The following is a 13,063-nucleotide window of genomic DNA, read 5'->3' on the forward strand; positions in this document are numbered from 1 at the left end:
ACGGCACAAAATGTTAGCAGCGATGAATTGCATGTTGACTGGACTATGTTTACATAGCATATTAAAATAAAAATATCCTCTCGCGCACTCATTGACAGATTCACAGTATGCCGGACCACTACACAACATGCAATTAGGAGTATATCTGCCAGAGCTGGATAACTAATTCAGAAGTATGCGATAGCATACCTTACCTGACATATGAGGTAATTAACAGAAAATGGTAGGCTAGGAGGCTCCTGTCTTGGCTTATACGGTATATAACCTCCGAAACTTTACAAGCCAAAGTTATTATTGTTATAAACAACCTCGTGGCGCTTCGGAGGTTATAAACTGTTTAATAAATGTAAATAAAAGCCGCCATGATTAAGGAAAGATGTAGAGGTTTCGTAAGGGGGGTTTGTGTTAGTGTTTAATGAAGCCTGATCCTGGTGTATGCATAGGTTTGGGAGAAGATCTAATTCGGGATTGTTATGGAAGTAGAAGATGTCCCTGTTTACGGGACCTGTTTACGCCTGTTTACGCTAGGGTAGGAAGGTTGCTTAAATTAGAGTCTGGAAGGTTGTTTACATAAGATTTGTTTAAACTCTGAATGCCAGCTAAGCCTCTGGTCTCAAGGAGCCGCGAGTATCCATAAAGTCATTCACATGTAATTTCAACACATATATAAATTTCTTCAGTTTAAAACGTTGCCCAAATGTTGCTACTTCGAAATAACGTTCACAAACGTAATAAACAGTTACTAAAAACGTTGTATTTACGTCGTGTGGGTAGAGGAGTGAGTAGAAGAGACGAGGGGAAAGGCAGGGAGGGGAGGAGGTAAGGGAGAATGGAAGGAAAGGGGAAGGGAGGGGGAGGAGGTAAGGGAAAATAGAAGGAAAGGGGGAAGGGAGGGCAAGGGGAAGAGGATTTATACAGACAGCAGGATTATATACTTGAGTATAACCTCACACAACATGATTGACTTGGATGTGGGCGTGTGTATACTCACGGGCGTGTATATACTCACAGCGTGGGTGACGTGGGGAAGGCGGGCGTGGGCGCGCCACCAGGTGAGGTGGGCGGGTGGGTGGGAACCTGCCGCCCTACACACCAGGCGGAGGGTGGTACCCGCCCTCACGCCCGCACCGCCGCCCACTACCCGCACCTCCACCGGCGACACTGTCAACAAACAGTTGATATTAGTTACTGAGAGAGAGAGAGAGAGAGAGAGAGAGAGAGAGAGAGAGAGAGAGAGAGAGAGAGAGAGAGAGAGAGAGAGAGAGAGAGAGAGAGAGAGAGAGAGAGAGAGAGAGAGAGAGAGAGACAGAGAGAGAGAGAGAGAGACAGACAGACAGAGACAACATACATTACCCAAAGCTGCCACCTTCGTGGACTTGTCCATATATTACACAACAAATATAAGCATGAAAAATGATTTAATATGGAGAAAAGACTTATTTTTGATAGCTTGTTAGTGTTGGGTAACATGCAGTGTAGAGCTGTGTGGGGGCTCTACCGTGTGGGGGCTCTATCGTGAGGGGGCTCTACCGTGTGGGGGCTCTACCGTGTGGGGGCTCTACCGTGTGGGGGCTCTACCGTGTTGGGGCTCTACCGTGTGGGGGCTCTACCGTGTGGGGGCTCTACCGTGTGGGGGCTCTACCGTGTGGGGGCTCTACCGTGTGGGGGCTCTACCGTGTGGGGGCTCTATCGTGTGGGGGCTCTATCGTGTGGGGGCTCTATTGTGTGGGGGTCTCTATCATGTGGGGGCTCTATTGTGTGGGGGTCTCTATCATGTGGGGGCTCTATCATGTGGGGGCTCTACCATGTGGGGGCTCTACCGTGTGGGGGCTCTATCATGTGGGGGCTCTATCGTGTGGGGGCTCTATCGTGTGGGGGCTCTACCGTGTGGGGGCTCTATCATGTGGGGGCTCTATCGTGAGGGGGCTCTACCATGTGGGGGCTCTACCGTGTGGGGGCTCTACCGTGTGGGGGCTCTACCGTGTGGGGGCTCTATCATGTGGGGCTCTATCGTGTGGGGGTCTATCGTGTGGGGGGCTCTATCATGTGGGGGCTCTACCGTGTGGGGGCTCTACCGTGTGGGGGCTCTATCGTGTGGGGGCTCTATCATGTGGGGCTCTATCGTGTGGGGGGCTCTATCATGTGGGGGCTCTACCGTCTTCAACTCTACCGAGCAGAGAGCAGTGAGGAGGAGGGAAGAAGAGGAGAAGGAGAGAAAAGAGATAAAAGATTTGAAGAAGAATTAATGAGAGGAAGAGAAGAAGTAGGAAGTGAAGGAGGATGAAAGAGGGAAGAGGGAGGACGAAGAGGAAAAGTAGTAGTGACAACAAAAATAGGAGAAGAAGGAGCAGAAAAAGGGGAAGGGAGGGAATTAAGAAATCCAAAGGAGTAGGAGAAGTAATGGGAAGAGGAGAGGTAAAAAGTACGAGAATAAGGAAAAAATGAAGAAGGAAATAAAGGAGGAAGAGGTAAAGAGGCAACAGGAGAAGACAATATATACACGTTACGAGGTTGACAAAGACTAACAAGGACTCAGCAGATTTAACAACACGACAAAGATATGAAATGATGAGATACTTTCTAGCAAAAAAAGTTACCATGCTTGACTCTCTCTCTCTCTCTCTCTCTCTCTCTCTCTCTCTCTCTCTCTCTCTCTCTCTCTCTCTCTCTCTCTCTCTCTCTCTCTCTCTCTCTCTCTCTCTTTCTCTCTCTCTCTCTCTCTCTCTCTCTCTCTCTCTCTCTCTCTCTAACACAACAGCAACTACACAAAAGTCCCTCCAAATAGTACATGACAGTGCTAGCAAATCCAATTTCGAAGCTTTAACAAAAATCAACCATCATGACATCTCACCCTGAATATTTCCCAACCATTCGTGCCATATATCCCATTGTTCTCTTTCATAGGTGCCATTGAACCATTTATTAAAAACATCGAGGCTGGTTCTTACAATATTTGTTAGATAAGAATGTTTTTAGACGTCTCTTAAGAGATAGATAAGTCCGTCTCTTAATAGCTAAGCTGGTTGTGTCATATTAAGAATAGCTAAGTTTGTTGTATCATGTTAATAATAGCTATAAGTTGGTTGTGTTATACGATTTAAGTTGCTTTTGCCATACTAATGGTAACTAAGTTGGTTGTGTGATATGTATCCTTTCAGGTGTCTCTCCATACACTTCCATCCCTTCCCCCCCCCATCCCCCATGCAAACAACCTTCCCACCCCCCTTCCACACACACACATACACACACCACCTTCCTATCTCTGCCCACATACACACTTCCAGTTTCCATACACATACACCCACATCCTAGCGTCCTTAAATACACACACCCTTCCTTGTACACCACGCAACACACCTTCCCATGCTCGCCACATCACTGTAACCATAGTTACTGTTCTCTCTATCACTGCACAGCCCGGCATCTCAAGTTGTCACAACGTTAAAAAAATGATGTACATATTATTATGAACCTAACCTAATCTAACCGATGGATCCATGCATAGAAAACGTAGTTGGTTGTGGGCTGCTATGATTTAGTCCGCTGGGGGATTTAAATGTCAAAATTCGATGCATAATTCAAGAGGACAGATTGCACTGTAACCATATTTTCACTGCACACTAAGTACATCACTGTAATCGAAAGGTTGTGACCAGAATGCACATTTATCATCTAAACATTTATTTGTCATGTAAATATCAGCATTCATTATTATTTAAAATAATGCTAAACTCTGCGGACGTTTGGTTGCATATTTCATTACCGCTGACCTTGTTAAGGGTGTGTTTGAAGGCTGATTCTCCTTCAAGGGTGGCACAGGGAAAAGCTGACCCCTGACCACCCTATGAAACTCCTCATAACATCACCAGTCACCATGCAAAGCCGCAATAGGCTATTGTCCCAGGTATCCGGGCTTCCGGCCTTGGGGGGGGACAAGGAGACGAACATTCTTTTAACAGATAGATTTGTGTTGTCTCTCCTTCTCCTATTCTCCTTCCCTCAATTTCTCCCACCCATTCTCCAATTCTCACTCCCTTTCTCTCTTCCTTTATTCCACTCCTTGTCTCTTCCTGTAGGCAAAACATGTTTGAGTAATGTTGAATCAACATATCAACATTGAAGCAACGTAAGAGACGTTGATCCATCGTCAAAAAATAGCTGAAAAATCTATTGCAAATCAAGCCTACATTTTCAGTTGTCATAGGAGTCGTTGGAATAGGAGCCAGCCCTACTTAATGAGGGGCATGGGGGGTGGTCGTCCCTGCCACCCTATGACACTCGTCGTGCAACCACAATTCACAATGGAAAGTTGTGGGAGGCTAATGCCGAAAGTCTGTTCTCCAACGTCGCATTAACAGACAAACAGATCCAAAAGTGCTCTTCCATTAGGTAAACTGACTAAATATTGTCCAGGACTATTGCAAACTTTCAGTGTATATTCACTGAGAAGTCTATATATTATTGGTCTATATATATCACTTATTCATATATATCATAAAGTGATATATATCACTCAATATATATCACATATTGGTCTATATATATATCCCTTATGAGCCCATTTCTTGATTGCTATACATACCCTTTCTTCATCTCATATAGTCAGGTATGTATGCATAATTACCCAGGTAAATGTAAAGATTTCATGCCTGGATATGTGTATGTTACATAATTATACACATATGCTACATACACAGGTGTATTTACGTAATTTATTCTTTATTGTCTGAAATATTGTCTCTGTACTATCAAAATTATCAAATATGTGTTAATATTTTTTCTCTTTAAACAGTTATAGATTCGTGAGGTGAAGTGAGATCCTGTGTAATGAGATGAGGTGATGTGAGGTAAGGTAAGGTTAGGTAAGGTGAGAAAAGGGAACCTCATAATGGCTTCCTACCTGATTACATCTCATTTTCAGCTTCACAAAAATTCATATTGTTTTTCATCCTCATTATTGTAAATTATTCTATGCAGACAATGCCATTTTAACATCAAATATGTCCTGAGCCAAAACACTCTGCAGTCATTTTATTATTAATTAAAACAAAATCATAATAGCAGTTTTATAATTGCAATTGTTGCTGTAATTTTGCCAAAAATAAACTTGTGCATAATCTCGCATTCACAGCTGTAATTACATATAAATTATCAACCCTTTACATACAGTTCATATTGAATGAACCCTCTGTTTCATTATGAATAATTCGTTCAGCCATGGATATGGAAGGGGGAGGTATACATAGGAAAGTGTATAACGACTTACTATACCTCGGGGAGCCGGTCGGCCGAGCGGACAGCACGCTGGACTTGTGATCCTGTGGTCCTGGGTTCGATCCCAGGCGCCGGCGAGAAATAATGGGCAGAGTTTCTTTCACCCTATGCCCCTGTTACCTAACAGTAAAATAGGTACCTGGGTGTTAGTCAGCTGTCACGGGCTGCTTCCTGGGGGTGGAGGCCTGGTCGAGGACCGGGCCGCGGGGACACTAAAGCCCCAAAATTATCTCAAGATAACCTCAAGATAACCTCAGTGAGATATATATATACACAGTGTATACTCTTGTTCTGAGCTCCGTTATTAAACACCCCGTTATTGGTAATGCAATATTTATCCAGTTACTTCCGCAAATAAATGATCGTCATCCACATTCCTATTAAAAAGTTATTAATTTTCTATTGTTCATGCTATCCATTGCAAATCATCTCTTTACTCAAATTAAACCCCAATTTACTCATCCAGAATCAATTTTTCACGAATTAAATACTCATTTTACTCATAAAAAATCAATTAGTTGCTTTTCCAAAAAATCAATTAACTAATTTTTAAAAAAATCCATCAATTGCTTTTCAAAAAACCACCCAATTATGATTGGATGATTCACATATCGCCCATTTACTCATAAAAAATTACCCATTTACTCATCATAACTCAACGGTTTATGTATTATAACTCACCCTTTTACTCATCATAAATCACCCATTAACTCCTCCTAAATCCCTCTTTTATTAATCATAACACACGATTTTACTCATCAAATTTCACTCATCATAGATCACCCCTTTTCTCATAACAATCCGTTTAACTCATCATGAATCATTCTTTTACTCATCACACCTCACCTATTTACTCATCATTACTCATTTTCTCATCATTACTCATTTACTCATTATTACCTATTTACTAATCATTACCTATTTACTCATCAATACCTATTTACTCATCATTACCTATTTACTCATCATTACCTATTTACTCATCATTACCCATTTACTCATGATAAATCCTTTGCTTACCCCCAAAATACAACCCACTGTACCTACGTGTGACGTTAACGACGACGGAGGCTGTTTGGGGCAGCAAATCAGCGAGGGCGTGCAGGGAGGCGTGGGCGTGGGGAGAGGTGTGGGCGTGGCAGGACAGGGTGCTGCCCAATAGGTCTCGGCTACCCACAATGCTTATAGCGGCTTCCACGCGGAACGTGCCTGTAGGGAGAGAGAGAGAGAGAAGGGAGGGATTTATCAAGGGGGGAAGCGCCGAGCCATTACGACTACATAGCACTTGGAAGGGATCAGGATAAGGATTTGAAATGGGACGGGGGGATGGGGGGAGGAAAGGAATGGTGCTCAAGCACTTGAAGACGGTCGGGGATTGAACGCCGGCCTGTATGAAGCGAGACCGTCGCTCTACTTTCCAGTACAAGTGGTTTGGAATTCGTTTCCCCGCGTTGCATCCCAATTCCTTATCCTAACCACCATTCCAAGTTCTATATAGTCGGGGAGGGAGAGAGAGAGAGAGAGAGAGAGAGAGAGAGAGAGAGAGAGAGAGAGAGAGAGAGAGAGAGAGAGAGAGAGAGAGAGAGAGAGAGAGAGAGAGAGAGAGAGAGAGAGAGAGAGAGAGAGAGAGAGAGAGAGAGAGAGAGAGAGAAGGCGGGGACCGATATCTGGTCCAAACCTACATTGACGCATCACATGTTAATTGTTTTCAAATAACTACACAATGTCAGGTTAAGCTGACTTACGTTCTTCTTGGCTATATTAAGCCAGGTTGGGTTAGGCTGCGGTAGATTGAGTTAGGATATATTAGGCTAGGGGGAGGGGGAGTATACACTCCCTACCTTTGCTTGGATATTTTTTTTTACTTTTACTTTAAGATCGATATGTTTTCTTTTTCCCTTTTGCCCTTTTTCTGCGCCCTCTCAATCTTCCCTATCTCTCTTCTGTTTACCGATTCTCTCTCTTTTCCCATCTCCCCTATACTTTCCTCCCCTCTCTGTCCAAATTTCTTCCCCAAGAAGTTGACAGGTGTTGACAGATGTTGACAGGTGTTGACAGGTGTTGACAAGTGGTGACCATGGTTAAGCAGGACCCATAATACTGAAGATGATGGTATAATGAACAATAACAAGAAAATTGGGTCTTGGAGACTCTCTTCCTACTTCTTGGAGACCCGCTTCTAACTCTGTAATCAGTTCTATTACAGAGTTACAGCAGCTTCACTCTCGACTCACAGATGATTATATTCGAACATTTCTCGAACAATCACTCGTTCTCTATAAGTTCGAATCGCTGAACGTTAGCTTTACTAACGTGCAGCAAATTCTAATATCAATCAACAGAGCCGAAGCACCTAACCTAGGTCTAACTATTCACACAATTATATATTAGTATCTATATATATCTGAGAATTTTTTAATTTTTCTTTTTACATAACACAATTAATTAATACAATATCATTATTACAATTATAAATTTTCTATGGAATATTTTCCATTTTACGTAAATTTCTTCTACAATCTGGACTCTAGGTATTATTTAAGAGGGGTAAGGGGAAAAATAGATCGCTCATTCTCTTTTGATGACCAATCCATACACTAGAAAATGAAGGGACGACGACGAAGTCGATTGTGAGACAACTGACAAGTTGATTGTTGGTTGTTGACAATCATGTTGACAATGAATGTTGGTTGAGACAATCACAATCGACTAGAGAATTGTCCAGGACGGACTGAAACGTCGTCGTCCCTTCATTTTCTAGTGTGTGGTCTGGTCAACGTACTTCAGCCACATTACTGTGCCTCATCGCCTGCACTCATTCTTTTCATTGCAAGCAATATGTAGAGGACTGCCACTCTGAAGGCAGGGAGAGAGGTTCATGACACTGTCGGGTATATACTCGTCCGTTACGTGGCATGATACATAACACTGACACTTGGTAAGGAGTAGTTTGTGAGCGGGTGTTGGGGGATGAGTGGGTGGAGAGTATGCCTTCATGAATACATATTACAGACCATTACAGGCAAAGCATGGTAGAATTCAGGCGATGAGACACAGTAACGTGGCTGAAGTATGTTGACCAATCCACACACTAGAAAATAAAGGGACGACGACGTTTCGGTCCGTCCTGGACAATTCTCAAGTCGATTGTGATTGTCTCAACCAACATTTATTGTCAACATGATTGTCAACACCCAACAATCAACTTGTCAGTTGTCTCCCAATCGACTTCGTCGTCGTCCCTTCATTTTCTAGTGTGTGGATTGGTCAACAAGGTAGAATTTTTTGACAGTTTTGTAGATATCAGCAATAATATTTTGTATTATACTAAAAAACGGACATTTTTTTTTAATAATTCCAGGTCTAGTTTATATGATATTCGAAGAATCATGGGGGGGGGGGGGGTTCATATATGCACCATGTTAATTGGCACTCGTTTCACTTGTGTCAACTCCGACCTAACCATGTTGAGCCCTTACTCCACAGAAATCAGGGTTCATAGTTGACTGAGTTTAGTCTCAAGTATCTGGCCTACACCCTCAAACAGACAGACAGACAGACAGACAGACAGACAGACAGACAGACAGATAGACAGACAGACAGACAGACAGACAGACAGACAGACAGACAGACAGACAGACAGGCAAACAAACAGACAGGCATTCAAATTTATAGATACAGACGTTCATTTAAATACTAAATCTAGTATTAACATGTATGAATTTATTTCAACACACAGAAAGAATTTATTTCATGTCATAAGTGATGCAAATTTTCGAAAATTATATGCAAAATTTCATGCTATTTCGCTCGTGAAACTTAGAGAAAAGGCTTTTAGGAATATTTAGCGCATATTGCCTCACTGGAGCAAATCTAAGACCTCAATAGCTCGCGTCAGGAAATATGGAACGGCGCTAAAAGTTAGGAAATATGGACCGTGGAACAAGGGACAGCGAAACACGAGAGTACGGAACGGGGGAATATATACGGAACGAAAGGAACGCAGGACAGCAGAGGTGTTACTTAGGGCTACTGACCGAGGAATCATGGGAAGGACTTCCCGCGAGGGTGAAACATCGTGAACAGTGGAACAAGGAACACATAAAAAGAGAGAGGGAGATACACACAGAAATCACAATAGCGTGATGCATCAAATGAACAAATCCACAAGGGCCGTGACGAGGATTCGAGCCTACGTCCGAGAGCATCCCAGACGCTGCCTTAATGGACTAAGCACGAGAGGGTGATAGACAGATGCAACGAGAGGAGAAGGTAGATAGATGCAATTGGAGGGTGAGGGGGGGGGTGGAAGTAGATAGATGGGAGGGAAGGAAGAAATAGAAAGAGAGGTGGTAGAGAGGACGGGAAGTGAGTGTAAGCACGCGTGCCCTCGTGAAATTTGTACCTTCAGCTCCTGGCCTCCGCCTTTTTTAGAAGTCGGTCATCTAATACAATAAAAATTGCTTGATATCTATCAAATCTATATTTAAATGTGGGTGTATAAGGTATTAGACTCAGTTACCTTCTCTAATTCCATTTGTTATTTTCAAGCCAAAGAGATCCTTCCTTTCGTCTCTTTCGCTCATCTGCAAAATTTGCTTGCGTTAGTGGCCTCTGGTTCCGCTGGTATACCTCCCAAACATTGCATCTTTATAAAATTTGTGAAGTTCCCTTAGGATTTTTGTTCGTCGCAGTTATGTCTCCCCCTTCTCATCTCTTATATAGCAAGATCCAGTTCCCACAGTATTTCATCGTTTGCATGAAATACAAATATGTGAAAGCAACTCGAATGTTTGCAAGATTTACATATACCGCTGATGTGATTATGCCGATGTGTGCCTCTGTAAACAGACTTGTTGATATATCTGTTTCTAAATCCTTTTCCTTTTTAATTTTCAAAATCATCATTATTTACACATCTGTTTTTGTACTGTTCTTTTGGTCTCCCTCTCTATCTCTCATTATCTTACAGTTTCTTGGGTTGAAGTCTGACCGAGAGCCTTCGAATAATGCCTGCATTTTGTACATGTTATCCTTTGGCTTTATACAACCTTCCTGTGTTGATCCTCTATTGAACAATATGTGTCATCTGTTGGCATCAACCGAGAAGGGTTCCATCCGTTCCTGGAGTGAGACAGGTCCTAGCACTCTCCCGTCAGAGAATCCACTCTAATTGTCGTTCTTTGTCGTTCATCAGTTAGGTGTTCCCTTATCTAGTGGTGTCGTTGTTGCTACGGCGGCCCCTGTTTCCCGGTAACTCAGTCTCGTGCCGAACCCTGTGTCAATATGACCTTCAGGCCGTTCTTGTAGACTACATCCGCTTTATTCTGTCGAGTCTGTTGACTACGAGTATCACAGAGCCTTGTGTGGCTTGTGATTGAGGATGTGCCAACTGTAGATTTGTGCTAATGTCTCTTTACTAAAGCCCTTCACATAATATATTCTGCGTTTTTCGCTTGTACTATATTTTTCAACGTCTTGGACCTCATACTTATTAGGCATATAAGCCTTTAGGTTTCCTGCTTTTTTTTCAAATTGATGTTACATTGGGTGTCTGAAAATGTCTTGTTTGAAGTTATTTCCAACTTTCTTAGGAGGCAGCACAGGGTTTCTGATCCTTCTTTAAGTCTTTTTCCTCCTGATGTGGCTTCGAACCACTTTGCTTTGGGTGTTTGCTTTGCTTGCTATGTCATTTTCATACTGTCTCTGCTTCTCTTCTCACAAAGTTGCCCATTCTTGGCCCTCCGGTATATCTGTACGTGTGTGTGTGTGTGTGTGTGTGTGTGTGTGTGTGTGTGTGTGTACTCACCTAGTTGTACTCACCTAGTTGTGTTTGCGGGGGTTGAGCTCTGGCTCTTTGGTCCCGCCTCTCAACCGTCAATCAACTGGTGTACAGATTCCTGAGCCTATCGGGCTCTGTCATATCTACACTTGAAACTGTGTATGGAGTCAGCCTCCACCACATCACTTCCTAACATCACATCACTTTCTTCCTGTGTGTGTGTGTGTGTGTGTGTGTGTGTGTGTGTGTGTGTGTGTGTGTGTGTGTGTGTGTGTGTGTGTGTGTGTGTGTGTGTGTGTGTGTGTGAATTCATATACATGAATGTTTACCCAAGTGTTACTCTCACCAGTCCCAATCGTGTGTGACTACCGGCGCTGTTGTCGGGGGACGCACCTGTCTCCGGCTTCACATTAACGAAGCTTCCCGCCTGAGTTACAGCATCATTGTTATCTCTTCATATAATAATTAACAACTCCTCTTTGAGTGACAAGTGAACTCAACTCGTAATCCAAACATTAATTTCATTACCGTTGTTATCACCTGTTGACAGGATAATTAATGAACCTTTGTTGTAAATTAACAAGGATATACTGTAGAGGATTTGACACTATCCACGGATAAAGAGCTAGAGGCGGACCTAAGCTCTGCGCTCTAGAGCTCTGCGGGATCAGCGGTAAATCTAGAGCCTAAAAGAACGTGACAAAATATATATATCGTAATCAGTTGGTTTATTGAAAACGGCGCAAATAGTGAAAATTCTAGGCAAGATTCCCCCTTCCTTCCCTTCCATTCCATTCCCGTCCCATCCCAAATCCTTATCCTCACCCCTTCCAAGTGCTACATAGTCGTAATGGCTTGGCGCTTTTCTCTGATAATTTTCTTCCCACTGGCAGGATTTAACAGGTGTACCATCGTCAGTTATTAACTTTAGTTTCAACATTAAAATTTGATGACATGCCGTTAACATTTCACGTGATGATATATGATATATATTAGTGAAACTCAGCGTAATAGCAGTGTTATGTTATAACAATTATATTATAATTATAACAGTGTTAATTATGTTATAGGCAATACAAATAGCAACATCAGACGTAGCAAGTGAAGTTGCGATATCAACAGTAGTAGATATATAGTCAGAGTACATGCAACACCACTTTACCTGTGGCGGGATCGGTGGTCGTGTTGTAGCTGACAGGTTGAAGCCGCTGCCCCCGCCGTATCCAGGTGAGTGTAGGGGGTGGCCGCCCCCCGACGGTCCGACAGGTGAGGTGGGCCCTCTCCCCCTCAGTCAGGGGCCCCAGGACGCTTACTACCCCGTGGCCCCTCCACAAGATCATGGGTGGGCCCGAGGGAACTGCAGGAACAAGGCATATGGCATGACAGATATTGACGGTAAACATGACACGGGGACCACAAATAAATCACAATGACGTGATATATAAATGAAAATGAGGCAATGGGGCGATTCGAACTCGTGTTCTAGGGGAGTCCCATATGACAGGGATGGTGGGATGATTAACAGGACAGAGGCATGGCGGGATGGTAAACATGGTAGGGACGGTAGGATGGTAAACATGGTAGGGACGGTAGGATGGTAAAAACGACAGGTATGGATGGACAGTAAGCATAGCAGGCATGGTCAGACGGTAGAGTTGACAGGTATGACGAGTGAGACGGTGATGGAAAAGGATGAGAATTAACATGATTCGAGAAGAAAGAGTAACAGCGTTGACCATGGAAAAAAAAATCATGATAAAGAGTTACACGACAAATAAATAACAATAAATACACGTCACAAAAGTAAAAAAAAAAAAAAAAAAAATATTACCCTTAAAAATAATAAATTAACTGATACTAAATCACTGAACAAATAAAGACTGATTTATCGTACTCTTCAGCACTAAAAGGGGAAAACACAATATTTGTTCAAAATGCAATTTTAAGTCTGTATTTACATCATTTAGACTCCCAGGGGAGAGTTGAGTCTCATAAGCCGATTATGCA

At 42.8% G+C, this 13,063-nt stretch overlaps 1 protein-coding gene across 1 annotated transcript in view; it reads right to left on the minus strand.

Annotated features, from left to right (window-relative positions):
• LOC123749014 (uncharacterized) overlaps nucleotides 1-13,063 on the minus strand; it is a 129,813-nt gene that overhangs the window by 36,124 nt on the left and 80,626 nt on the right. Inside the window, exons 4-6 of the mRNA XM_069329754.1 lie at nucleotides 12,219-12,413; nucleotides 6,322-6,483; nucleotides 1,010-1,161 (exon numbers count right to left, since the gene is read on the minus strand). Coding sequence (XP_069185855.1) covers nucleotides 1,010-1,161; nucleotides 6,322-6,483; nucleotides 12,219-12,413 — 509 coding nt within the window. The remainder of the gene's footprint in view (nucleotides 1-1,009; nucleotides 1,162-6,321; nucleotides 6,484-12,218; nucleotides 12,414-13,063) is intronic.

This window comes from Procambarus clarkii, chromosome 23 (genome assembly GCF_040958095.1).
Source record: "Procambarus clarkii isolate CNS0578487 chromosome 23, FALCON_Pclarkii_2.0, whole genome shotgun sequence".
Classification (NCBI taxonomy): Eukaryota; Metazoa; Arthropoda; class Malacostraca; order Decapoda; family Cambaridae; genus Procambarus; species Procambarus clarkii.